Source organism: Solanum pennellii, chromosome 7 (assembly GCF_001406875.1).
Source record: "Solanum pennellii chromosome 7, SPENNV200".
NCBI lineage: Eukaryota > Viridiplantae > Streptophyta > Magnoliopsida > Solanales > Solanaceae > Solanum > Solanum pennellii.
This window is the reverse complement of record NC_028643.1, coordinates 78,828,664-78,855,160: the sequence shown is the minus strand read 5'-3', so window position 1 is coordinate 78,855,160 and position 26,497 is coordinate 78,828,664. Positions and strand designations below refer to the sequence as shown.

General features: G+C 32.7%; 4 protein-coding genes across 5 annotated transcripts; 1 reads left to right on the top strand and 3 right to left on the bottom strand.

Annotated features, from left to right (window-relative positions):
* Positions 1–1,897: 1,897 nt before the first annotated feature.
* On the top strand, positions 1,898–8,278 carry LOC107026085 (actin-related protein 8). The gene is made up of 12 exons (XM_015226935.2): positions 1,898–2,373; positions 2,546–2,631; positions 2,803–2,873; positions 3,035–3,102; positions 3,702–3,763; positions 4,090–4,187; positions 5,024–5,105; positions 5,564–5,706; positions 6,395–6,543; positions 6,987–7,120; positions 7,296–7,414; positions 7,824–8,278. Exons 1-12 carry the CDS (start codon positions 2,024–2,026, stop codon positions 7,899–7,901), a joined length of 1,440 nt encoding a protein of 479 aa, XP_015082421.1. The 5' UTR covers positions 1,898–2,023; the 3' UTR covers positions 7,902–8,278.
* A 526-nt stretch (positions 8,279–8,804) lies between these two features.
* Positions 8,805–10,388, bottom strand: LOC107026084 (pentatricopeptide repeat-containing protein At5g66520). Its single transcript, XM_015226933.2, has one exon. The coding sequence runs from the start codon at positions 10,386–10,388 to the stop codon at positions 8,805–8,807; it is 1,584 nt and encodes a 527-aa protein (XP_015082419.1).
* Positions 10,389–10,907: 519 nt separating this feature from the next.
* On the bottom strand, positions 10,908–13,688 carry LOC107024049 (GPI-anchored protein LLG1). The gene is made up of 3 exons (XM_015224929.2): positions 13,282–13,688; positions 13,140–13,196; positions 10,908–11,514 (listed from the first exon to the last, which is right to left on the bottom strand). The coding sequence occupies exons 1-3, from the start codon at positions 13,361–13,363 to the stop codon at positions 11,153–11,155; spliced, it is 501 nt and encodes a 166-aa protein (XP_015080415.1). The 5' UTR covers positions 13,364–13,688; the 3' UTR covers positions 10,908–11,152.
* A 4,702-nt stretch (positions 13,689–18,390) lies between these two features.
* LOC107026507 (phosphatidylinositol/phosphatidylcholine transfer protein SFH13) lies at positions 18,391–24,743 on the bottom strand. Of its 2 annotated transcripts, none has more exons than XM_015227491.2 (15): positions 24,390–24,743; positions 23,406–23,518; positions 23,002–23,299; positions 22,633–22,732; positions 22,277–22,543; positions 21,706–21,783; positions 21,498–21,602; positions 21,341–21,390; positions 21,147–21,246; positions 20,927–21,025; positions 20,733–20,846; positions 20,468–20,627; positions 19,309–19,697; positions 19,132–19,206; positions 18,391–18,779 (listed from the first exon to the last, which is right to left on the bottom strand). In XM_015227491.2, the coding sequence occupies exons 2-15, from the start codon at positions 23,410–23,412 to the stop codon at positions 18,759–18,761; spliced, it is 1,863 nt and encodes a 620-aa protein (XP_015082977.1). In that variant the 5' UTR covers positions 23,413–23,518; positions 24,390–24,743; the 3' UTR covers positions 18,391–18,758. The 2 variants fall into 2 exon arrangements, with proteins under 2 accessions (XP_015082977.1, XP_015082978.1); XM_015227492.2 differs by having other exon boundaries at positions 23,406–23,515.
* Positions 24,744–26,497: the final 1,754 nt, after the last annotated feature.

Sequence of the window (26,497 nt, the reverse complement as noted above, 5' to 3'; positions counted from 1 at the left end):
TTAACATTAAATATCAAAGAACATCCATTCACAGAAAAGACACATTTAATTTTGACCTCCTGTTACAACATGGTTGCGATAAGACCATGAAAAACACATAAGATTGTTCCAACAGTACTAATTAATTAATTCAACAAAAATTTAAAGGTTAGTACAAACAACCAGATGAATGATATATAACACCAAAAGGTAGTCAAAACACATTAGATTAGATGTGATTTTTCTATGTGAATCTTTGATCAATTTATCAACTACGTAAAAAGTAGATAGAGGTAAAAATAATTTCTAACCTTGAGGAGAAAATGTAGGTGATTGTTTTTTGCTTGATGGCGATAGGTTTGAGTAAGAGGCGGAGATAAATATAATAAACATATGTTCCCTTATATACTAAATATTCTTTATCTTATTACATTCTCAAATCACAATGTCCATTTGTCTTCTTTTTTTTCCCAATATTGTTTAAGTATTAGTAGTCACGTCATATAAATTTCAGTGGGAAGTATTTCTTAACGATAAATTAAATCACAATTCATATTTAAATTCACGCCATATAAAGTTATTACAAATAATTTTTCCTTATTTATATTTTACAAAATATAAAGCGGATATGGAATATGCAATGTACCCTTAGATATGGATATATATGGAATATAATAGATATGGATATGATACTAGTATTCGCGCCATGTAAAGCTGATTCGAAAGTGCTTCACAATGATTAATCACGTAATAATTAAATTCGCGCCGTGTAAAGTCGTTGGAGATATTTTTCTTATTTATAATTTATAAAAGAGAAATTGGCAAATTATTTTTTGGTGATTGGAGATAGTGGATTTGATTGTTTTTGTTTTGAACTTTTTACATAAGAGTTGTTAGAAGTTTACAATAATGAATCCAGTGAAGATAGTGGCAATGGCTTGGCGACTTTGGTTCGATGAGAGATAGAAAGATTGGCATATGCTACCATGGAGAGAAAAAATTCAATTTTAAAAAATAATGATTAAAAATACATATATTTATAAAAGAGTATAGTTGAATCAATTTTAATATTGTTTAAACTACTAACTCTCTCAAAGAGAGTAAACTTTGCCATCTAAACATTTAAGGAGATATATAATAGACACCTAGAATGAATTATTCATTTCATTTTATCATTTTAAAATTTCTTAATCATTCTATATTTTTTTTATATAAATTAATCAAAATCTCTTGCTTTAAGCAAATATAATACAAACAAAAATATCCCTAGAAGTTGTATTTATCATAATGTTTCTCTGAATCAGTTTGATTTAGAAAGGATCATGAACAATGAAATGCGGGATGCAAGCAGAAAATCTAATTGTTTTGAATTGATTTTTTATAGTGTTATTTAAAATATTGGAAATTTGTATAGAAATTTATATAGTTATATACATATTTTACATGATTATATATAGTTTTCATGTATATAAATTTGTAAGTGAGGTTTGAATTGTTGCTTTTTGGAAAAAGTCTAACATGAATATTCACCAATTTATAAAAGAAGAGGGAATAACACACAATTGACTTTCAACATGATTGCTTTAGTCGTGTGCTTTCCTCGTAAAAATGACTTGGCTTATTGGCCAAAGGATGACTTTTTATGTTGAACGTCTCAGTCTCGAACATATAAACTAATTTAGTAATTGCTAAATAAAAATACTTTATAAGCTAATTAATATTAAAATAATTTATTAATTTATCACGAGATTATCATTTAATAAAAGAAAAAATCTAAAATTCTTAAAAGTTAGATAACATAATATAAAAAGAATTATCAAAAATCATTAAATCAATCGTTCATTAGCACGCCAAATTGACCTTTTTTAACTTTGGCGGAAGATAAAATATATATCTGGCAGACGTATTATCCACGTGTTGCTCAAATCAGTGTATCTTTGCAAATATGAACACGAGTTTCAGTTTCATGAAGAGTGAGTGACTATTCAGCTAAAAACTGTTATACCCTCTCCCATTTCATGACTGGAGCCGTGCCACAAAAACCATGGCTATGTTGTTACGCAAGGTATGGGAATCCGTATCTACTCGTTCCACTTCGAGCAATTCCACCTCAACTTCGCTTTCGACTGTCAATTCCATGGATCGGTTCGACCAGATGATGATGTATATACAGACGGCGTCCACCGGAGAATTTGATCGGATTCCGTTAGATATTTTCATTCAAATTTTGAAGATTTTAGGGCCAAAAGAGTCTGCTAAGCTGACTTCTGTATGTAAATCCTGGAAATTCATTGTTTACGATAATCGCCTATGGATTTACTTTCTTCAGAATCAGCATGAGCCGTGGGATTCTACTTTTTTCTCGGAAACTCACTTGAGATCTGGTCCTCTTAGGTAAATTCCTTTTTACAATTCTGCTTTTTGAATGTCAAATTAGGTGAACTTTGCAATTGGTTTAATGTAATTTAGCTGAACTAATTTGGGACGGAGGGAGTAGTAGATGAAAGAGTGAAGTATAGATGAGGATATCATGAGTAGCTGGTTTAATAAGGTGTATGATTTGTAGGACGTTTCCAAATTCAGTACCAGAATTGTCATTCATGAGTATTTATGGTCAACGTGCTCAAGTGCCCGGTGCTATTATCATTGATGGTGCGTGCCTTTCTATGTGTTACACTCGATCTTTTAATTGGCATAATGCTCTAGTTGTTTTGTTTTACTGATTCGAGGATAAACTCTAATGAAACAGAGTATTATGTGAACAGTACAAAGAGAAATGATTTCTTTGAGCTTATTTATCTTTCTGATTTTTCTCACTAAAAGGTGGGTCTGGCTATTGCAAATTTGGTTGGAGTAAGTATAGTGCTCCGTCAGGGAGATCAGCGACATTTTTGGTGAGCTTTCTTATGAGTCAACAGTTGTAGTTGTTAATTTGTGAAAATAACTTGCATTTTTGACTATTTGAGGCTTTTTTGTTGTTTTAACTACTTGTATTGTTCCATGTGCTCGGCAAATTCTCACCCTAATCCTTCCTGAAAAATTGTACCATTGACAGGAGTTTGGCAACATTGAATCTCCAATGTATTCTAGATTGAGACACTTCTTTTCAACGATATACACCAGGTTTGTGTCCCGTTCATTTTTGGTGTCATTTTACATTGGTCCCATATGACAACATTAGAAGTCGTAAATGTACCTTTTTTCTTAAAGGTGCTTGACCACCTAAACCAACATCCATTGTTGAGCAATCTAAACAGGTTTTTGGTTCTCAAACATAATTTGATTTTCATAAAATGCTTTTTAACACCATATAACAGGCCTCTATGATATTTTTTACATTATTAATTGATTGTAATACGGACATTTGGTTGGCAAAGAAGAATATGCATCAAAGTTTTATCTATGAAAGGACTCTCTGTATCATTATGTTGTCAATGTGGCACATATCCTGATTGTTTATCATATAATTCACTAATAAGATTTCCTCTATTCATATAATAGATCACCAGTTTTACCCACTTAAGAGAGCAAAAGGTATAAAAGGCTGGATTCACAATGACTTCCAGAATTTGACTAGCACACCTCACATATTTTTTAGAGTACTACGTATAGCTCCCTACAAACCGGAACTAGAAGATAAGATATGAGCTTCTTCCTTAGACCCAAGGTAGCTGGAATCCTTTTATAAATTTCTCTCTTCTGCTGTTATGGATTCTTTGCAGGATGCAGGTGAAAACTTCAACACAGCCGATCATTGTGTCCATTCCAATTTGCCATTATGATGGTCAGTTTCTATTTGGGCGTTGCTGAAAATCCAGTCAAATTTGTGTAAATATAACCTATCAACGACTCAATTTGTTGTTTAAAGGGCAAATATTATTTCACAATATATGCATGTGTCCATTTTTACTTGATGAATCAGCTGATGCAACTCTATTTTTGAACATTCTTCCGTTTGACTTTTGAGCAAGAGGGTAAGGTGCTAAAAGATTTGAATAGTTATCTCACTCAATTAAATCTTCAACTACTAAGAAGTGAGCATAGTAAGATCTTTCGGTGTACCAAACCAAGGCCTTCCTTTTTCTTTCTAACTTCTCTTTACCTATACAGATACTGAATCTGATAAAGCAGCTAGAACGCAGTTAAAAGACGCGATCCATTCTGCATTATTTGACATGAATGTTCCTGCTGTTTGTGCTGTCAACCAGGTAGTACTTATTTATTTCCTTCAACTTCTGTTGGATTCCCTGAGGTGATTAAAGTTGTTAGTTTTGATAATCTTGGTTGTACTTTTAAAAGTTCTAAGCTCGTAGCAAAACTTTGTTAGATAACAATCTTGGTTGTACTCTTAGAAGTTCTAAGCTCATAGAAGAACTTTGTTGGATTGAGGAAGAAGAGAACATTTATGTCATTGTTGAGCGACATTTATGAACATGTTACATATAAAGCAGAATCTGTCCTTTCATAAGCTAGTGGATATCTACAGATAAGCTTTTCTTTCACAGTTATCGTGTGCCTTTCCTTAGTCAGGCATTCACTTGCTTGTTGTTGTGGCATGTCCTGGTCCTTAGGTTTATTGGATTTTATCTTTCTTGCCTTAGCATTGGGCTACTCGGGGCTGCTACCACCAATTTAATACATACCCATGTAGCCTCATCCTAATATATTTGACTTCTTTTGTTAATTACAGTAATTTCCATCCCTGAAAATTTTACTTAACATAAAATAACAGTACATATTTCTCTTATTTAATGGTCATGGACTTTGTTCAGTCAAATAGCCCCACTTCTCACTTTCCACTAATAATATCTGATACATATTTGACTAACTAATGAAGTACTTGATGCTTTCTATTGTTAATGGCAAAAACTAAATATTAATAACATGAGGAGAGAAAATGATCAAAATGTCACTAACTTGGCAAACTTTTCCTGTTCTCTTTCTAAGATTGTACTATACATTACCAAGATTCTTCCAAATTTTTAGTGATAATCTGATTTTGGATTTATAATAGTATTATGATGTCTTTCTTCAAAAACTATAGGCTGTTTTAGCTTTATTTGCTGCAAGGAAAGTTTCAGGAATAGTAGTCAACATTGGGTTTAACCAGACATCTATTGTTCCAAGTAAGTTTTTCATTCATGTACTGGACTTATGGTTCTTGTTTGACTTTATTGTATACTTGTCTCTATAGAACTCATTCATTTTTAATTCTTTGAACTGTGAAAGTTTTTTTTGTTTTTTGAGTTGCCAGTAGGATATTTTAGAAACTGAGTTTGTATTCTCCAGCTTTCTGAGTTAATCAGCGGTGACCAGACAACCCCTGAGATGAATCACAGATGGGTCCCAATGTTTCTTGTTAAACTAATTTTCATCTCACATTTGCTTTACTCCTTTTGAATTACCTTATCAAAAAGAAAGTTTGTGCTCTCTAATTGTTTATTCTTTCTGATGATTTAATTTACTCTCAAAATTTCTTCATGAACAACTTACATGGATTTCATGTTTTTATTTCTCTTCGTCTCTGCAATTTGATTGCATTATTTCAATAATTTATGTGTAGCCACTTTTTGGTCTTTTACAGTTCTTCACGGTAAAGTCATGCACCAAGTAGGTGTGGAAGTTGTGGGAATTGGAGCATTGAAGCTTACAGGATTCCTTAAGGAGCAGATGCAACAGAAGAATATTTATTTTGGGTCACTTTACACTGTGCGGACACTGAAAGAGGTATCAACTTTCTGTCATAGAACATTTGGGTGGGAAGGAAGCCGGTTTCACTTAGACATGATTCTTTGCACTATTTCTACCTTGCAAGTGAACAGTTACTGAATCACTTCAAAAATATGCCGTGGTAACATTTTTGTTACTGGAAACCATTTCGTTGTACATAAAATTTTGAATTGCCGTGTCCCTCTACTGCCACATCTAGATACTAACAATCTTGAGAAGTGCTTGGTCGGATAACCATAGCTCCAGCACTACTGCATATGCACTAGTTGCTGAATAAACCATTAAATGCATATCTTAGTTGTGTGAGTTCTTTGTGACTTTCTTCTTGACTACACATTGTCGAATTACAATAATCTGTAAGGTTTGCAAAGTAATCCAAGTTTTAAGTTTTCCAGTAATTTATGGTATCTGAAGAGGAAAATGTGATAAACAAATTTAAGAGTTATTGCAGATCTTCTGCTTCATTTTTCACTATATTTTGTTTATTTAAAAATAAAGATGTAATTAGTGTACAAGTTCTCTGTTCTTTTTATCTTAGTAACACAAATCATGTTAGATTCAGTTAGTTTTGATCCTGTGACAAACATAGACTTGAAAAGCCTAGCTGCATGAGAGTTACGGTTACTTTTAATTTCTTAGTGATGTTTTCGAGTATTTTCTGAGGTCCATTTGGTTCGTATTGCAGAACCTTTGTTATATTGCACTTGATTATGAAGCTGAACTATCCAAAGATACCAACGCATCTTTTCAGATCGGGTCTGAAGGTTGCTTTACACTTTCAGAAGAGCGCTTTAAAACAGGAGAGATTTTGTTCCAGCCTCGCATTGCAGGAGTGTACGTTCATATTACCTTATTTGGGACTTTTAGTAAGATTATTGAACAACTCCAGTTTCAATTACTTCCCTTAGGGTATAAAGGCCTTTAAAAAAAAACTGGAGTAGATCCTACACATGACAAAGTGAATTTGGACTATGTAGTCAATTGGAACCTTGTTGCATCAGGTCTTTCCTGAAACTTATTTTCTTAAATGCGAATGGAGAGAGAGATTTGTACTCAGGGCGGGTGGGGGCAGTTCTAGACATCGTATTCTCATTTTGAGTCTACACTCTACTATGGTCAACTGATGATGCCGGTTTCTTGGCTTATGTCATTTAGACAAAGTGGTGTTTTTGTGGATGTAAATGGTGAAACACAACTGACACCCACCCCCCAATTACCTCAAAAAAGAAAAAGGATCTGTAGTATGGAAAATTAGTAGATTTGTGGTTTTGTTTCAGGCGTGCTATGGGTTTACAGAATGCTGTGGCGTTGTGCATGGAGCACTGCCATGACGCTGAATTAATGGTTGATGATAGCTGGTACAAAACAGTAGTTTTGGCTGGGGGAAGTGCATGTTTGCCTGGATTAGCAGGTGAATTGCAACTGATGCTCTTTTTCCCTAGATAATGTATCTGATGGAATCATGTGTTTGTACATGTTCTTCTAATTTAGGAAAGTAAAGATGAGAAGTGTTAATAGACGAAATAAAGAAGAAATGCTATCTTCAAGGGAAGTAATGATTTTTTTTATTATGAACTTCATTGCAGAAAGATTAGAGAAGGAAGTGTGTGAACTTCTTCCTCCATGCATGAGTAATGGAATCAGAGTACTTCCTCCCCCATATGGCGTAGATTCTGCTTGGTATGGGGCTAAGCTGATTGGCAATGTAAGCTACCTTGCTGAACATAATTTGTTGCAGTAGTTTTACACTCTTACTCATGCTTATTGGCGAACTTGACTTTGACATGGTACCTTGAATTGAAAACTTAGTTATTCCGGTAAAAATCGTATATTAAATTTGCATTTTAAAAGGTAAGAGTTACTCTACCTGCTTAGGTGAACATGCCAATTCTTTCGGTTGCCTCTTGGTTAGTTGTTTTTTTGTTCTTAAGAAGTTCTTTACGATTTGACTATGATCTCTTCTTTTGAGGGGATTGGTGTGGAAAAAATGTGTAATTATCATCAAAGTGACAATTAGCATGTACTTGATTATGAATATTTTGTTCTTGCTGTCATTGAACTAATTTTTATCATATACCTGATTATGATACAAATTCTTTGTCTGTTTACTACAGTTGAGCACCTTCCCCAGTTCCTGGTGTGTGATGAAAAAGCAATTTCGTCATAGGTCGAGACGCAAGTTTATGTGGTGATTACTGTTGCAGTGGCACTGCAGGTGGTATTGCCAAAGATCAAGAGTTTTGATATGCCTCGTGGCTGAAGATCAACTATTGCATCAATGATTAGATCATTTGTTAAAGATATAAATATAAGGCTATTTATACATCACTTGTAAGACTAATTTATGTCGTTCAGTCATGCGGATCTGCTAAGCATATAATGTACAAAATCTTAGATTATTGAGGTAGTTCCAAATGGAGTGAATATCTGTAAGTTGGACTTCTAGACTTATAATAAAGGAGCACCTTTTTCAGGTTATGTGTTGATACAAGTGCTCGTCACTGGTTAGAGAGTTGTAGAACTGACTGAATTTTCAGTTGCTTCATATCCTGTTGGATCTGTTGTTGAATGATATCGTGTAAACATCAATGAGGAAATCTTGTTGGGGTCACTAAATCTCTTCGTCTATATGAATATGAGATTGCTCTTACATTAGGTTGTTTCCTTTGATGTACTTGTCCCGTCAACTTCAGGGTGCAGATCCATGCAACTGCGATTATGTCCTTAAGCCGCGTGAGGTAATCATGTGGTCCTTTTAATATTTCCTGCAGGTACTGTGATTACATTCTGCTGCACCACACACACACTGCTCTATTCTGCTTGAAGGAATGTCCTTTCTGCATCAATGTCGAACTCTCGTTTTCTGTGGGGATTGACAGCAGTGGAAGAATGTAATTTTACTACGTTGGTATCACTTGTCAGTGTCAATCAGCAGCAAGTCAGCAACTATGTTCGCATTCAGCTACGTTTTCTCAGAGTCAAATGTATCAGCAAGCTGGTAATATTTTGCATTTGCAGTAGCTTTTGCCCTTATTGTTGTGCTTAAGTTTAACCTGGTAGTGTCTTCAAATGAGTTCACCAGATTTGTTGATCTGCTATCCTCCTAATGTCTCATAGACATCTTGAGCTTTGTCATTCGCGATATCACTGACCATGAACTCATGATCAACCCCATCCACCTGAATATTGCTCAAGCCACATCTAGTTTCCAAGATCTTATCATTCAGCAACTTTCTAATCTCGTGATCTTCTCCATTATTAGCAAACAAAGACGCTGCTAGTTTATATCGATCAGGTGAGGGTTCCAAATTGATTAGTCGCTTGAATAGGTGCCTCCCTCTTTCAACATCGTTATGGATTCTACAAGCATTAAACAATGCACCCAATATGACCGAGTTAGGTTCTTCTGGCATAGACAAAATGAGCTGTTCTGCTTCTGCAAGCTTCCCAGCTCGGCCAAGAAGATCCACCATGCATCCGAAATGCTCAATGGATGGTCTTATTCCAAACTGATGTACCATTTGATCGAAATAGTGACATCCCTCTTCGACGAGCCCAGCATGAGAACAGGCAGAGAGTATAGCTACAAATACAACTCCATTTGGCTCAACTCCTGACTCTATCATCTTATCGAACAATTGGAAGCATAACTTGGCTTGTCCATGTGTCGCAAAACTCGAAAGGATCACTCCCCAAGTTACAACATCTCTCCGAGGCATCTTCTCGAACAGCTGGTAACTAAACTCAATGCACCCACACTTAGCATACATGTCAACTAAAGCAGTACCAAGATTGACACTCATTACAGTTTCCCTCTTGTTTATGATATACTTGTGTAACCATCTTCCTTGATCCAAAGCTCCCAACTCTCCACAGGATGATAGAGTGCACACAAGTGAAGCTTCATTCAATGGAACATTATAACTCATCATTTTCTGAAATGTGGCAAGCGCGTCTTCATGCATACCATTCTTAACATACCCTGATAACATCGCACTCCAAGTTGCTGTATCCTTATTTCTCATTGTATCGAAGATCTCAATGGCCTCGTCTACCAGACCCTCATTCATATAGCCGGTAATCATGGAGTTAAAGGGGCAAATGACATTGTTATGCTCTGAGAGTTCATCAAGAACTTGTTTTGCAGATGCCATATCACCAGCACAGGAGTACATAGAGATTAAAGAGCTACAAATATGGGTATTTGGTTTCATTCCCTTCTTCATTATCTGTGCATGTACTGTTTTACCTTCAAGAACAGCTTTCATATGGGAACAAGCTTTGAGAACAAAAGTATACGTATGACTATCCGGTGATAGTCCATCTGTTACTAATCGTTCAAACAAAAACAACGACTCTATAGGGCGTTTGCTAAGAATCAGTCCCCTGATCATAACATTATAAGCAAATGTATCAGGTGATTGAATTGATGAGTTGAAGACTAACAATGCATCATCAGTTTCAGACACTTCAACATAGGATTCTACGAGCTTTGCTCCATTTGGAAAACGATGAATTAATCCATTGAGAATCAGTTGGCCATGTAATTGCTTGACTTCCTTCTTTTCGCGACACATTTGAAGCAACAGAACACTGCTGGGAATTTTATTCCTCTTTCCGCGTTGCGATTCTGTCAAGTTCTGCAATGGTGCACGAGCGCTTGTTGAAGCAGCAGTCATTTATTGTAAGTTGTAACTTGTTAGAATTTTCCAGTTGTGTTTATCTTTTTCATTTCCTGAGGAACAGAATACTTAGCTGATGAAAGTGAATACACCTTGAATTGGCTTATATGTTATATCTTGTATCCTCAACCACGGAAGCCTTATCCAAACAAACAAAATGACAGCAAATATGAATACAATTTGTATACTATAAGATATACTAAATTAATTAAATATAATAGTCCAAGATAGGAGTAAGGTATACATAAACGCTATCGGTTTAGATAGCAGGTATCTATACCACTATATGGTTGCAAAACTTTTATATCTACCTACTATATTCATGGACATACACCAAAATCACATTGTCAACACGTGATTTACTACCAAAAGATGTTAGTGGGGATGCAGATACTCTTTGATCAAAGTTCATTATGATGGACAAACTGCTAATGTCAATATAATCAGCACCTGAACACATCCTAATCGTCCCTGTTCCACGGGGATTTCAACAAGGAAGAACAAAAAGAAAAAACATTTACAATCGCCCATACTCAAAATACAACAAAGTGAAATAATATTTAACAGATCCTTGGTTTAGCAAGGAGAGTCATTTTCAATACACAAGTATCAACAGTTTGCTGTTGTAATATATCAAGAATTACAAGAGGAGTTTCTTGTTGATCGTTAATCAGTGGTAACATGGTAGAAGAAAATCCGGAGTTCAAACTATATTTGAGAATAAAGAATACAGAAACTACGCCAAAACCTTGAAGAGATCTTCAGAGAAGCAACAACAAGAAGCCCGTAAGAGCTGTTGCAATCATCAGGATCGGTGATAGTCTACAGCTCATATGACTACTATTAGCACTGGCAGATTCGGATGATGCAGAATCAGGACATGGTAGCCCATTTTTGTCTTTATTGCACTCACTGGCGAAAAGACCAGGTGGGTACTTCCCGTGAAGGTTAATGTAGCTGAACATGGTAGAGGCACAATCAGTTGTCAAATCATTCACGAATTCTGAATAAGGACATGCAAACTCCGCAAGGGCTTCACAACATTGTTTGGCTGGGTATTGTGGTCCTTTGCATTGGGTAGTGACCACTGTGTAGTTTTGAAACTCGAAGCTGATAGGACAAGCTGCATAAATATTGAAGCAAAGCATTCTTCAGCAAGCATTTCAAGCTCTCAAGGTAAAAATTTTAAGCAAACAGAAATCTTCTAGGTCACTGGTGATCATCATCAGTGAGTTACAAACATGCAAAAACTATGTGCATCTCACTACAGCAAATAAACGTGTCACCAAGCAACTCAGGGTGTCAAATTCCCCTAATTAACAACATTGTTGAACTTCCCTGTTTTAGGTACATTGATGTTTTCAAATTGCTTGATGGAGGAAAAGAAGATTAAATTGCTTTAAGTCACCACACATGTGGCAACATATGAATTCTGAGAGATAAGCAGAACTTGACGAACTATGGTCTTTCGTGTTTTCCTTGATTTGACTCATCTCAAGTTTAAAAATATCCAGTACCATCTTAAACATTATCCTCATCAACGAGCTCTCTTTACATATTTCAACTCAAATAATAGGTAGTCCTAGATACTGATTCAATCACACAGTAGTTAAATACACACCTAAGCTGCAAAACTCGATAATGTACTTCACATTTATACCATTCCTTTCCATTTTCCATCAGTGGATGAACAAAGCATACAAGAAGATCCACAGCCCAGAAACAAAGTTATCATTGATATCAAGCACTATCCTATAGCTTCGTACGTAGCTGAGTATCATCAAACAGACACTCCTGGCCACAGTATCAACAACACAAACTGGAAGAAACATCTCTACCAAATCTATGCAGAACTTCAGAATGCGAAAATACGCAGCAGATTGCAGCACATCGTACTGCTTACTGAACTTTGCACAGAGCACTAAAAATGACTTGGCAAAACTATCACATGCTATCAACTACAAAATTATATGGAAATGTCACAAGTTGCTCAATTTAAACATTTCATAATCCTAAAAAAGTTTGGTTTTGTCCTTGTATCTGCAATAACCTACTAACCATAATTACAGGATAACACAACTAGTCCATGTTTCTTAAAAACTTCTTCCTTATTAGAAAGACACTCAAGCATGTTAAAACACAACCTGACTGTAAGAACATAACCAAGACATAACAGCAAAGAAAACAACAACAAACAATTCAGTGTAATCCCACAAGCGAGGTTGGTTTGTGAGGATAGAGCGTACACAAACCTTACCTCTACCCCTACCTTGAGAAGGTAGAGAGGCTGTTTCCAGCTACACCCTCAGACTCAATGAATGATAAAAAAAAAGAGGCAGTAGAAACAACATCAAGAGAATAAGATAATCGAGGCTAAAGGAACATCATGTAACAACAGAAATCGAAAAATAATGAAAAACAAGAACAATGCTAATGCATAGAGATTAACCAAAAAAGAGCCATCTTCAACTGCAAAAGGGTTCCTCTCACCTCACCTCAAACATAAGGCAAAATGACACATCCAGATCCCAGAAAACAGAAACAGAAGAAAAGAGGCTGAATTACAAGATCACCCAACAGCTATTTCAGAAATTTAGTTTCAATTTCAACAAGATATATACCTAAAGAACAAACCCCACTTCACAGATCTTTAGTCAAACCAATCAGCTACAACAAAACTTAACAAAATACACAAATCTAGCTCCAAAGACCACCAAACAAAACCAAAAATGATGATCAAGAGCTTACGTTTCTTGGCTTGAAGTAGATTCCTCCCAGTTAAACCTTCATTAACAAAAATCCCATCTGCATAACAAAATATAAAATATGTAAGAACATTCATAGCAGAAACCAAATTGGGAAAAACAAAAACAGTACAAAAAACACAAACCTGATAAATAAGCTGAAGCTGAAGCTGAAATGAAGAAAGAAAACAGTAGAAAAATACAAGAAAAACAATATCTGCACCCCATTATAGCAAAATGAGCTAAAATATCAAAATATAAAAGGTAAAAGATGAGTTCTTGGAAGAAGATTTCAACAAAGAACCAGAAAAAAAGTGATCTTTGAGAAAAAACCAGAAATAGAAAGAGATCTATCTGTTCTCTTTCCCTTTGAACAAAGGTTATCTCAGTTCTTGCCAGCTAATTGTTTACAGTATGTTTGAGTTCATATTGGAAATAGAAAATAGAAAATATTTTGAGTTTAATAGCGACATAAAATTATTAAAAGCATATAAAAGAAAAAATTGGAGTGGGTACAGCATCTACAGCTAGCGCCGTTCTACGCGTAAATTGTCATGACTCCATCCGTCTTTATAAATTAAGATTGGAAGTATTTTAAGACGGTTTAATTTATTTGGAATTGAGATTTTATTATTTGAGTTATTGTTAGAATTGCTGATCGTGAAAAGACGGAGATGATGAAGATTAAAATTTAAACTACAGATAGAGTTAGAATTTTAAGTAAAATTTTACTAAGAATTGTCGGATTAGTTACTTATTTAAGAACTAGAAGTGTTTGATCAAGGGAGTTGTTATATGATATCTTGATTAATGCGTACAATTTCTGCTTAACATTTTGTTTAATGCTGATCCCATAATTAGCATTAAATTATTATAGAGAAAGATTTGATGCTGAAAAATAACTAGGTTTCCAATTTTCAAAGGCTAAAAACAAGTTTGAACTTATAGTAATTACTAGTTCTCGAACACGTGCAACGCACGTGTATTTTATACCATTTTAAACTACACGAACACACAGTCAATATGAACCTATGTGCTCTAAACATAGTTCATGTTTACATTTCAAAGTTCAAAGATGCAAATGCATGCACATATCAACTTATATCTGAATTTGAGTTTTATTACAACAAAAAATTTTCATAAATAGATATTATACTAAAAGAAGTGAATATGCTGCTAGATTAGCAATAATACAAAAAGTGTTGGTCAATATTCGTACCTAAATCAATTATATTAAAATAGATTTACCTGAAGTAGACTCTTTTTGGAGGAGAAATCTAACCAAAGAAGGCACATGAAATAATTGAAAAAACTCACCTTATGATACACTCTATAGAGTAATTAATGAATGTAAAAAGATTGCTCAGAATAAATATCAATGAGAAGATTAAACTATGTGTGACCAACAATAAAAGAGAAATTTTATATATTAAAATATAAATGAAGAATAAAAAAAGAAGTTATTGGAAGATGAAAGAAAGATATGAGTGAAACAAATTTTAGAGTTCCTACACACAAGAATTGTAGGAAAATAAATAAAAGTTTTTCTTTGAAAAGTTAAATTTATAGAACAAAATTACGGAGACATGAAAAGACACATGAAAAATTGAAAGGTCAAATACTATTAAAATAAATATAAAAAAAATAGAAATAAAATTTAACTTTAAAAGATACATGAATCTCATTTAATTTCTTTTCTTTAAGGAATAATTACTCATTTTTATTTTTTAAAAATTGTGTGAGAAATTTGAAAGGTCAAGATTTTGAAATGAGAATAAGAAGATTAAATTTATATAATAAAAAATTATAAAAGTTTTAATTTAGTTGAAGGGCAAAATGGTAATTCAACTTTTCACTTTAGAGCTTCGTACTTATAATAATACTAGTTTCTGGACACGTGCTTTGCACGTTTGTTCCATTTGAATTTTTATAGACATGTTAGAACGACTAAAATGCTATGAAAACATATATGTGAACAACATGTAATGAATAATATAATACAAAAATCATAAATAAATCTTTAATAATATAATTAAAAAACACCAAATAAAGGGCATATTTTGATGTTTTAAATTAATTCTTTTTAAGCAACCTACTATAACTTTTGAACTTTGGTTAATAGTTAGCAATATTTCAATAAAGTCACAAGTGGCTAATTTGAGCTCAAATAAGTATTTAGACTTACGACAATAAAATATTCATAGAAAACTAAATTAAGAAGTCTAATAGAGAAAAAAATACAAAAAATAGAGAAAGAAAAAAAATACAATGTATACATGCTTCATAAGACGTTGATCGATAATAATATAAATGAAAAAATAATACAATATTAGTACATAATATTCCGAGTTCTTATCGACTCTTTCTCCAATATCATATCAAAATCAAGAGTCTTCTTCGTCTACTTTAACTATAGAATAAAATTGATAACCTTGTTAGGAGATCTGAAATGAAAAGACTGAATTTATATAATAAGAAATGAAGGAATACCAAAAGATATCTTAAAATTTTAGATTAAATATTTAGAAACTATAAATATGAAGAGATGAGAGCTATGGATATCATAAGTATAAAAATTGAATATGTAATTAGATATGAGTTATGAATATGAATATTTAAAACAAATAATGTGTCTCGCTAATTTGCAAATTTGCACCCTTTTAAATTATAAAATTTCTTTATTTATCATAAAGAATAATACTTTCTCAACATAAATTACATTGTTTATAAGAGGAGTTACGGAAAATGTTATGAGAAGAAGAAAAGTTGACTAATCATGTAAAATTTTTTGTTTTTGTTGTTATTATTATTACTATATTTATTATTAGCTACTACACATTGCCATGCTTCATGCGGTATGAAAAAAATTATTAGTTTCATGATCTTTTAAAATAACATTTTAGTTTCAATCTTCAAATAAATTAAAGAATTATAAATTCTAACACTTTTTAATATAGTCTTATAATATATACTTAAAGTAATACAAATAAATAAATGCTTATGACATGTCAATTTCTGATGCAAATGCAATTAGTGATCTTGCTAAGAAAAATATATAATTTTTTTTTAAAATACACAATTATTAGCCTTGGAACCTCTTATTTAGAAAAATTATTTGAAATAAAAGAAATATATTAAGATCCTATGCTTAGGAATTTCTTAACAATATTTTTTAATTCTTCAATTATTTTGGAAATACTACCTTTAGATTTTTCTTGTTATGGTTAATTAGTAAGAATGTAAGTACCTAAAATAGAATAAAAAATAAATAAAAGATAACAAAAAAGCTACATTGAAAAAGGCTAAGTCATTATTGTATAAACTTCACTTTAGTGCTATTTACCACGAAGGATTTGTAACATGAAATTTTAAATTTTGTATGTTAAAAATATATATATAAAAAAAACATTCTACGGAAATAATAGGTAATGAAAGGACAAAGAATTGAAAAAATAGATGAATATGAAATCATAAATCTTTTAATTGATGTCTTCTCCCAAATTTCACATTAATAGGAAAGTTGAATACCACATATTTTGACAAATCCGCAACATGATATACATAGATAACGTAAACTATTTGAACATACATCAATTTGAAAGTATCTCAATCTTTAAAAATTAGCTCATCAATTAAGAAATAAATTAAATAAAAAAATAAGATTAAAAGAGAAGTAAATATAAATTGTCAACAAACAAGATATCAAGCAGAATCATGCATGAATAATCATTAACTAAAGCTACTAAAATCTCAATACGAAGAACGAGTTACTCCATCAATAATCATAATTTTTTTGTACGTGTCTCTAAAATTCACATTAATAAAAGAAGTAGAATAATGTATATTATGATAATTCGTAAGATGATACATTATGAATTAGAAAAATTGATATTCTTAGAAAAAATGAAATTCTACACAATGAAATTCATCTCATCAATATAATTGAGAAATTTAAATTTAAAATTTAAATTAAAAAAATAACATAAGAATAGAAACTAACACAAGAATAAAACAATATACGAGAACATGGCAAAATACAATATACAAAGATCAGATTCCAAATAAATTTAAGAATTTCTTAAAATAATAAGCCAGTTGAAAAATAGTCATTATCATGAAAGTAAGATACAAAATATCATTATCAAAATCTTATTATTTTAAAAAAAAATTAAATAGTACCTGAAAATTTTGAAATAATCTCATCAAAAGAAAGCAATTGGTGAACAAAAAATATTCCTCCATTAGTTAGAGATTTATAGGAATTATGAAAGGTGACAATAATTTTACCTCTACAATTGATTTAGAGAGAGGAAAGACTATTAATGTCATAACTCATAAAGAGAAGATGAAAAGTTAGAATAATTTGTATAAGAAGACTTAATGAAATACTCATATCCAGACGTGGGAGAGGGAGTTTTTTCCTAGTCAATTTAATATAATTTAATTTAAGTATAGTAATTATAGATAGAGAATAAAATATTAACTAAACTATTTAGACATTTAAAATCTCAAAAAAAAGAGAAAAAATAAATATGAATGGATATATAGAGAGAGATATTATTTATTTATTATTTTATACATATAAATTATAGAGAATAGATATTTTAATTAGGAATTAACCTAAGGAAGTGTAAAGGTCATCAACATTTTAATTAAAATAATAGAATTTAATATTTAAATTAAATAATCAAATGATTTATAACATTTAAATTTATAATAGGAGTAAAATCGTAATTCAACTTTCAATTTTTTTTGTTCATGCTTTTAGTAATATATGATATATGATTGTTAATTATAGTCTTCTGCTTTCGATGCATGAAAAATCTGTAAATTCTTGTTCATCTTCTACCATATTTAATATTACAATAGAGGATAACTTATTTTGTATAACAGATTAGATTATGTTGATAATGTTAAAAGTTAGTAGAACTTAACTTAGGGATACGTAATGGAAAATGAGATATGTGATTGACTAACAACGTGTTGGCCACTTGCCTCAACTAATTAATTAATTAATTAGCAGGAAATTAATTGTTTATGAGCTGTGCAAGTTGAATTACAGAACTAATACCAACAGACATCCACTAGATATTTTCCTTAATGACGACTGATGTTTTCCAGAAAGGCTGATCTTTTAGACGATGTTAATAAATCAACATTTATTTTAGATGAGGCCAAATTAAAGGACACGCATAAACATATGATAAGGGAAAAATAATAGTTAAATGGGATAGAGGAACAGAATTAAGATGGTATAAATATGCCTCTAACCCTCAAAGGGCTTTCTTTTAAGCTTTTCTTTAAGATGGTATAAATATGCCTCTAAACCCTCAAAGGGCTTTCTTTTAAGCTTTTCTTTAAGATGGTATAAATATGCCTCTAAACCCTCAAAGGGCTTTCTTTTAAGCTTTTCTTTAAGATGTTTAACAGTACAGTATAATCAACATCATCTTGCAGTAACAACTGCATGTTCTGTAAAGGACATTGTACAAAAAAAAAAAAGGAAAAACTTTGTCACCACTGCTGGAGGTGCATAAGCTAACATCTCCCTTCGCAGCATAGTTAGCAGTAAAAGGTTATCATCGCGTTGTCCTGGGTACTCAAATCTCCAACCTTACAATATTCAACACCACAATCTCCGCCTCTGCAACAAAACATCAGCAGATCTCAGACTTGTATTCGCAAAGGATTAATTGAAACTATACTTTCATTAAAAGACAACCATAACAGTAAGAAGCCAACATAAGGAATTGCCTTCATTTTAGTTTTCCAATTGATCACATGACAACAACCCCCTAGCCTTTTTGCCAAACATGGGAACAATTATAAAATAAAATAAAACGGCAGACAGATAAACACAAACTATATCAAGATAAATGCAAACAGTATCAGATGACAGGACAATAAATCAGCTAAGCACATATATACTGATGGACTGTAGAGCTGACAAGATAATGATGACCAACTATATGTTCATATTGTTATGTGATGCTTACATGAAAGCTCGACTCTTTTAGGTTGTCCAATAACTCTGTAATTTCAAGTTGCTTCAATACCGTCGCATGCAATACCTGTTGAACATATAAAACATAATAAGAGAACACTGCTACTTACAGACATTTTTTTAGAAGGAAATATTTTATGTGAAACTTTTTTGACCTGATGAGCCTTACCCTTTTTGTTTTTTCTAGGTCAACTTCTACAGACTTGATCCTGTTAAGTGACTGATGAAGCATTCGATCCTTCTCTGCTGGGATCTCAGCGGGCTTTTTGTTTATTTCTTCCAATAAATTTTCCAATTTATGAAGACGCTGCATGCATGGATGGATCTCCCTTACTCTTTGAACTGCTTCATCATTAATGGATGAACTGCTCCCTTGTCGTTCTTCCAATGCATTAGTCGGAAAAACATTTGTCTGTTTCCTCCAGTACTCGAAGGGAAGACTACGAATAAATGCAAAGAGTTTAAGTATGAAAGGAATCAGTTTCCTTTCCAAACAACTGAAACAGCTGCTCAGAATCTTCTCTTGGATTCTTTCACACCAATTTATTGCCCAGGTACCTAAAAAGAACATGAATAATGGACATGAACCCCACGATATATGAATTTACAATTACCATTCTAGCATGAGTTTTAGCTGAGAAGAACTCAGAGTTCAATTGACTAGACTACATAGATATACATGGCTAAGCACATCATTGCAGAGTAAGTACACAAATGATGAAAATGAGTACCAAAAGATGGATAGAGTATAGATTTTGTGAAGTCTTCAATAAGGGAAAAAACACGGTGGATATACAAAGGCCAAAAACAAACCAGGTGAGCATACCTACCAGCCAAAGGGGACTTTTAGCAAGGCAAATAAGACTTAAAACAAGAAGTTTCTCATCTCCCACATTCCTTTCACATGCTAAAAGGAAAAGGTTTTGAGGCAAGAGAAATCCCGCTTCTGAAATTCATACACATAAAGAGTCATTCTTTCTTCTAAGGTTTCTTTTCCTTGGAGGGTGGAGAAGTGTAGTGAGGCAGCATAACTTCCTCTCAAGTTTATTATAACTTCAGACACTAATTAATCCCCTATGATTTCTACAGGAGTGGAGTTACACTCCAGACAAAAACTTGTCTGTGCCTATATCATGGAACTGAGAATTGATTCAACTAATAGAGTTCTATAATTCTCATGGTGTCATTTTCTTTTTTGAAACTGGTAACTTTGAATTCTCATGGTGTCTCTATAAACCAATCCACGTCTTACAACCATTAGTGATTAGTGAAGGTAGCTATCAATTAAAGGTTCTTTTGATGGAATTCATGATTAACAAGACAAATACCTCCAGAATGAGGCAATGTATTAGTGGACCGATTCATTGGACTGCTCACAGGAGACTGCTCTTGCCAATGCAGCAATCCATGCTCATTAGTGACACCTCGATCACCTAGGCTGAATTCATCATCACAGCTACAATAGGCTGTTGAATCTGATGACCTAGCCTACGAAACCAATGACTATAAGTCAAAAAGTGTGATACATAAAGAAGCGCAAGTGCACATGTGTACACTGCAACTACAAAAGTACATTATGCTTTGCAAACTCACTTCTTCATCTACTGGGGTCAGCCTCAAAATTGAGCTACTATTTCCTCTAATTGGTGAACACAAGTCACCAGCATCCGATACTGAATCACTTGTGGATGTGTCTCTGCTCCTTCCCTGAACACATAATAAATTGTCATACAGATAAAGACAACTGAAAAAGAAAAAAAGGAGCATGCCAAAGTGAAAAAATTTACCTTTGAAGGGCGTATCTGTATATAGGATTCAATTTTCCTTTGGTCACCAATTTTTCTAGAGATTTCCTTCACTGTTGTTGCCTCTACGTTATACACAAGCTAAAGAGGAGAAAAAATAACAGGTTATGACAAACTAGTTCACACCTCCAGGACTAGATAAAGCTTACCAAGATGAAGAATATGTCATAGAAGAAGAATACAACTGAACTGGCATGCTCACCTTCATTACTTCAGGATCACTCCATGGACCCTTGTTAGACCTGAGGCAGCCACCCTCGTCAGAACAGGTACAAGAGCCACCTAAAAAGTCAGGCAATTGACTTTTGAGAGAGAGAGAGAGAGAGAGAAAATCAGATATACGGTTGAATGATTTAATTCTTCAAAGCTAAACATACAACAAAACAAATAATGAACCTTGGGTCAATAACTTCATGTAGTTTACCCAAGGATTTGGGATCGAGCACCTATAAAAGTAAAGATTGAAACACAGTGATTCAGTCAATTGTAGTTAGAGAGTGAAAAAAAAAAACATAATTGAGCGAACAAAAAAAAAACATGATTCCTCTGCTACCTGTATCTTTGCAACAGTCTTTGCATCCAGAAATTTTTGAGCTGCTGGCCAGAGCATCTTTTTGAAGCCAGGGCCAGCATTGACAATGAACATCCGATGCAGTGTCTACAAAGAAATGTTGGAGATTATAAAGGGTATGCCATGACAATAGAGTCTAACCAAACTATTTGGAGTCTCATTTATAGATGTTCACAGTTAACAGCTATACCTCAGGATAATAGCTATTATCAATTTTTGCCATGGCCGCCAAAAGACTAGCAGCTGTCCTTGTGAAATTCTTAATCCCCTGCATTTACAGCATACCATATTACAAGTTGAACTTGAATAATAACCAATAGTAGTAATAAAACATGAGGAACAAAACTCTAAAAAAACTCGACATAGGGAAAATTCCTTGATTGTGAATGATTAGTAATGGAAACGGCGAGCACAAAATTGTATTAATGCAAGAAAATACTCATGATATCTTCATTGCTACATAAGGGCACTACTAAAAAAATTTGGAGGAAAAAATTCTGATACTCTTGTGTATGATCAAGTTGGGCAAATGATGAAAATAATTGATCCCGACCCAAGTAAAACCACCCATGGGCATGCTAGCTATTTGTAAAACCACTCAGATGTTTCATGCATGTCAATACGACCTTGTAATAGAAAAAAGAAGTCTCTAGTCAATGCATTTAAGTGTCCAAAATGATTCTGACCATGTAGATTAGAAAGATATACAAGTTAGAAACATCATCAATTAAGTAAATTAGCCACTGATAGAATTAACATACTAAGCCTTGCACATCCAAAATTGTAGTTGTTGTGCAGATTCTTTTCTTTGCGGCAACAGAACATGCAGGGAACTTTTCATGTAGTGCCCTTTCAAATTCTTGGACATGATATTTTAAGTAGCGATCAATTGTGGTTATCCGCATTAGTTTGTTCGGATTAGCTTGTCCAAGCCTTTCGATATAAACAGGTCTTCCCTCCCTATCAACCCCATGATATCCTTGTGGGTAAAACTGCAATACTTCTTCCAACTCGTCAAAGTCAAAATCCTGAGTGATCACAAGTTCCAATTAGAATCTAAATTACACAGAACAATAGTGAAACTAATGTTGATGTAATAGTATTAACTATTAAATACCTGCAATATTGTGTCTGCTCCAAACTCTTTCCTCCAGTTAAGCATTTCTTCCCACATCGGAATAGTTTTCTCAACATTGAGATCTCTTGCCTTTAAGAATCTACACAAAATTAATGTTAATAAAATTAGGTTAAACATCTGGCCACAAGATATAAGGACACAGTATGCAGGTGCAGAAAACAAACAGCAATGCAACTGTAAGCAAAGCCTCAAGAAAATTGGTAGGGAAAATCAAAATATGTTTAAGGATGCAACTTCATCAAATAATACTGCTTCTTCATCCATATTTCTAATGAAAACTGTCATTGCTACCTAGGTGTTCACACACATGAAAAATCAGCCGAATAATTTTTCAGAAAACAAATGCACCTCAACAATGTATGGTAGTCATCATGTATGGATGGCAACAAATTCCGCTCAAGCAGCCTTTGACGCAATTCACAGACAGCATTCTCCTCTTTTGCATCACGTACATCCTCTATTGAAACTGAAGGGAACCTGTAGTCCACTTTCCTTTTTCCTCTTTTCTTCAGAGAGTGAGTGAACTTGTTTGAAGCATGTAATGCCTTTTTCTTGAAAGTACCAATTCGTGAACGTCGTCTTTCATCCTCTGAAACCTCGAAGTCTGATCTTCTTTCTCTTACATCATCATATGCATCCAACCATTCTAAAATACAAGATATCACTCAGAATATGCGTATTGAGTTCTTAAATTACAAACTAAATCATCCATAACAGTTCTTAAAGTCAATTATTAAATAGCAAGCACAAACCTGACATCCTTCCAACAAAGAGGATGTAAGAATGACGAAGGAAATGTGGCTCTTAATGTTTAAAGCAATCTATGCTGTTCCGCAGGAAAACCATCCGAGCTCAAGTTTCACTACTAAATATGGGACAAAAAGCAACTCCAGTCAAAATCTCAACTTAACACAGCAGAAAGAAATGAAAAGATGACACATTAACTAATATCTGGAAGATAAGAAGAACATTAAATGATGAAAGTGACATGTATCTTCCTAAAAATTTGAAACTCATTCTTCCAATGATTTCATTTACTGGAAGTCCACTGATTTCAATGTCAGTGCTCGCGCAACACGCAACGACTAGAACAGCATACACATTATAGTGAAGTAGTGCTGTCAGGAACCAATAAATAAAAACTGGGAAACTGAAAATCCATTTCCTGCCAGTTCTCTCCCTATAAATTAAATTGCCTTCACAGATCTAAACCCAAAATGCACAAATTTCTCACGGGGTCACTAGAAAAGCTTACACATTTTCTTTCGGAGCTAATAACTTTTAATTGAGCCACCATCCGAGAAATCAACCCCACACTGTGTGCATTGTCAAACACTCTACACCCATATATCCAATTAATCAATCAACTATGCCTCAAATCACAAACTAGCTGAGATTTTCTATATCACATAACCCAAATTGTATTGACCATCATGAACATTTCTTAAACTGATAACTACATTCACGGAAATGCTAAGTTTCCATCCATCAAAAAACTTAGGTCTCCAAAAAAAGGTTTCGTAAATACAAAAATCAGCAAATTGCTGATCACATGAAAAAAAACTCAACCAAACTGTTTCAAGCCAGTAAATTTAGCTCAGATCTCACAACCCCACATCATAATTAATCCCAATTAATAACAAAAACCATCTAAAAAATCGAAACACACAATAAAAATAAGAACTTTCTAGTTTTTAACTCATATAAACAAAATCCCACAAAAAAAAAAAACTCACCTGAACCCTAACAAAACGCAAGCTAAATCAACCATTAAACGGAGCTTTTGCATTGATTTTTTTTTCTCTGAAATCATAAATTCCGAGAAAAATCTGGAAAAAAAACAAAACTTTAACTTCAAAACGTCATAAATTTCTTGAAAATTCTGTGGTCTTTGAGCTGAGAGAATGAACGAATAATGGAGGAATGAAAAAGAAAGTTTTTTTCACTGTAATCTATATAGCCTATATATACACATACATATACACATGGCTTTTTCTCTCTCTAGAGTTTCTCTCTCTATAAATATAGGTTTTCCCTCTCTATATGTATAGATGCGGAGAGAGTATCTTTTTCTGTCTCTCACTCAACCAATTTGGTGAAGTTTCTAGCGCCACTTTTTATTATTCTTATTTGCTTTTTCTATTTTTCTTGTAATCTTTACGTGTCACTTTTTAAGCATAAAAATTAAAATAAGAGAAAAAGTAAACAGCGTGCTTAAATACTTTTATTTAAATTTTTTATTTTCAATTACTCGTATCAAAACTTCATTAATTTATTTTGTACATATAAAATTTATTCGAAAGAGATATCTTTATTTTGTAATGTAGTGAGAGTATCGACTAAAGAATATCAATATAAAAAAGTAAAATTAGCGTCAATACATAACATATATATATAAGAAATATTTTTATCTAATTATATCATATAATTTGTGAATAAATAGGTATAATCAATCAAATATATACGGATCTCATATGGTTCTAATATGTATAGTTATAAATAATTAAATCATATTTGATATATAAAGAGAAAATTAAAATAGAGAAAGAAAAGACAAATGTAATAGAAAAGACAAATGTAAGCTTCCTTCCTATTTTTATGAGACAAAACGATTTAGGAATTTCATTTAAATCAATTAAAACTTGGTTAAAGTTGAAAAAAAAAAAAGCGAATTATTCTGTAATAGTACTGATGGGATGTTGATATAATAAAAGGTCATTTAAATTTATGTATTAATATTTAATTAAAGTATAAACATGACATGTTAGTACATGAAAATATATTATGAAAATGATATAATGTTTTTTAAAAAAAATAAATGTTTACTTTTTCTGGGTCAAAGTCAAAAGGTATAATTTTTTTGTATCTGAAGTAAAATAAATATTATTTTTATTTCTATTATTTTTTTTATGTAAAATAAATGAAGTAAAAAGGGGGAACAGTTCTTTACTGTTGAGCAACTATTGCCGTTATTTTCTGAATTTCCTCGTTTGACTTTTTACTATTTATATAAAATAAAACTTTAATCTGTTTTTATTTATATATTAAATATTTGCTACCAATTTATAATTTAGGAATTAGATAATGTTTCCTTGTTATGATAATTAAGTCTAGATTACGTTATCTGAAAACTTTGCCAGATTGGAAATGAAATATTTTTTTAAAAAAAAAAAACATTTTAGGCTATTAAATATAGAGAAAATTATATATAATAGCAAACTAATAACCTAAAATAAATGAAATAGCTAGGGTTTGATTTAATTGTGCTCCATAGCAAACGTTAGCTAAAATTTGTCAGCCTCTCTCTCCCAGAAATCTCGCTCGCCACTCTCCATTCTCGCTCGCCTCTCTCGCTTTATACACAGAAGTGTATAATTCTGTTTCTGTTTTGTATAAAGCGAGTGAAAATTGTATATACACATGCAAAAATATATATCTTCGTGTTATACACTTAATTATACAATTTACAAACATTTTACTTCAAATATTGCAGAGAAAAAGGTCAACGAATTATACAATTGCGAATTATACAATTGCAGTGAAATACAATTTTCTCTAGTTTTATACAACAGAAGTGTATATATTGTGTTTCTGTTTTTGTATAAAGCGAGAGAAAAACATATATCTTCTTGCTATACACTTAATATTGCAGCGAAATAGGCAGTGAATTATACAATTGTGCATTATACAATTGCAGCGAAATATGAAAGCGAATTATACAATTGCAGCGAAATTATACAATTACAGCGAAATAGGCCAGCGAATTATACAATTTAGGCCAGCGAATTATACACTTGTATATGTATAGCGAATTATACAGTTTTATGTTTATTATGGAGCGCAA

Bases quoted from the DNA above. Each gene is read 5' to 3' on its own strand.
- LOC107026084 (XM_015226933.2), bottom strand. From the start codon at position 10,388: ATGACTGCTGCTTCAACAAGCGCTCGTGCACCATTGCAGAACTTGACA.
- LOC107024049 (XM_015224929.2), bottom strand. From the start codon at position 13,363: ATGGGGTGCAGATATTGTTTTTCTTGTATTTTTCTACTGTTTTCTTTC. The intron at 13,197-13,281 runs GTTTGTGTTTTT...TTTGTTATGCAG, and splicing joins AGCTTCAGCTTATTTATCAG to ATGGGATTTTTGTTAATGAA. The intron at 11,515-13,139 runs GTAAGCTCTTGA...ATATTTATGCAG, and splicing joins TCTACTTCAAGCCAAGAAAC to CTTGTCCTATCAGCTTCGAG.
- LOC107026507 (XM_015227491.2), bottom strand. The intron at 22,733-23,001 runs GTGCATTTGTTT...AATTTTGTGTAG, and splicing joins GACTACCATACATTGTTGAG to ATTCTTAAAGGCAAGAGATC. The intron at 21,603-21,705 runs GTATAGCTGTTA...ATTTCTTTGTAG, and splicing joins ATAATAGCTATTATCCTGAG to ACACTGCATCGGATGTTCAT.
- LOC107026085 (XM_015226935.2), top strand. From the start codon at position 2,024: ATGGCTATGTTGTTACGCAAGGTATGGGAATCCGTATCTACTCGTTCC. The intron at 5,106-5,563 runs GTAAGTTTTTCA...GGTCTTTTACAG, and splicing joins CCAGACATCTATTGTTCCAA to TTCTTCACGGTAAAGTCATG. The intron at 7,121-7,295 runs GTGAATTGCAAC...ACTTCATTGCAG, and splicing joins ATGTTTGCCTGGATTAGCAG to AAAGATTAGAGAAGGAAGTG.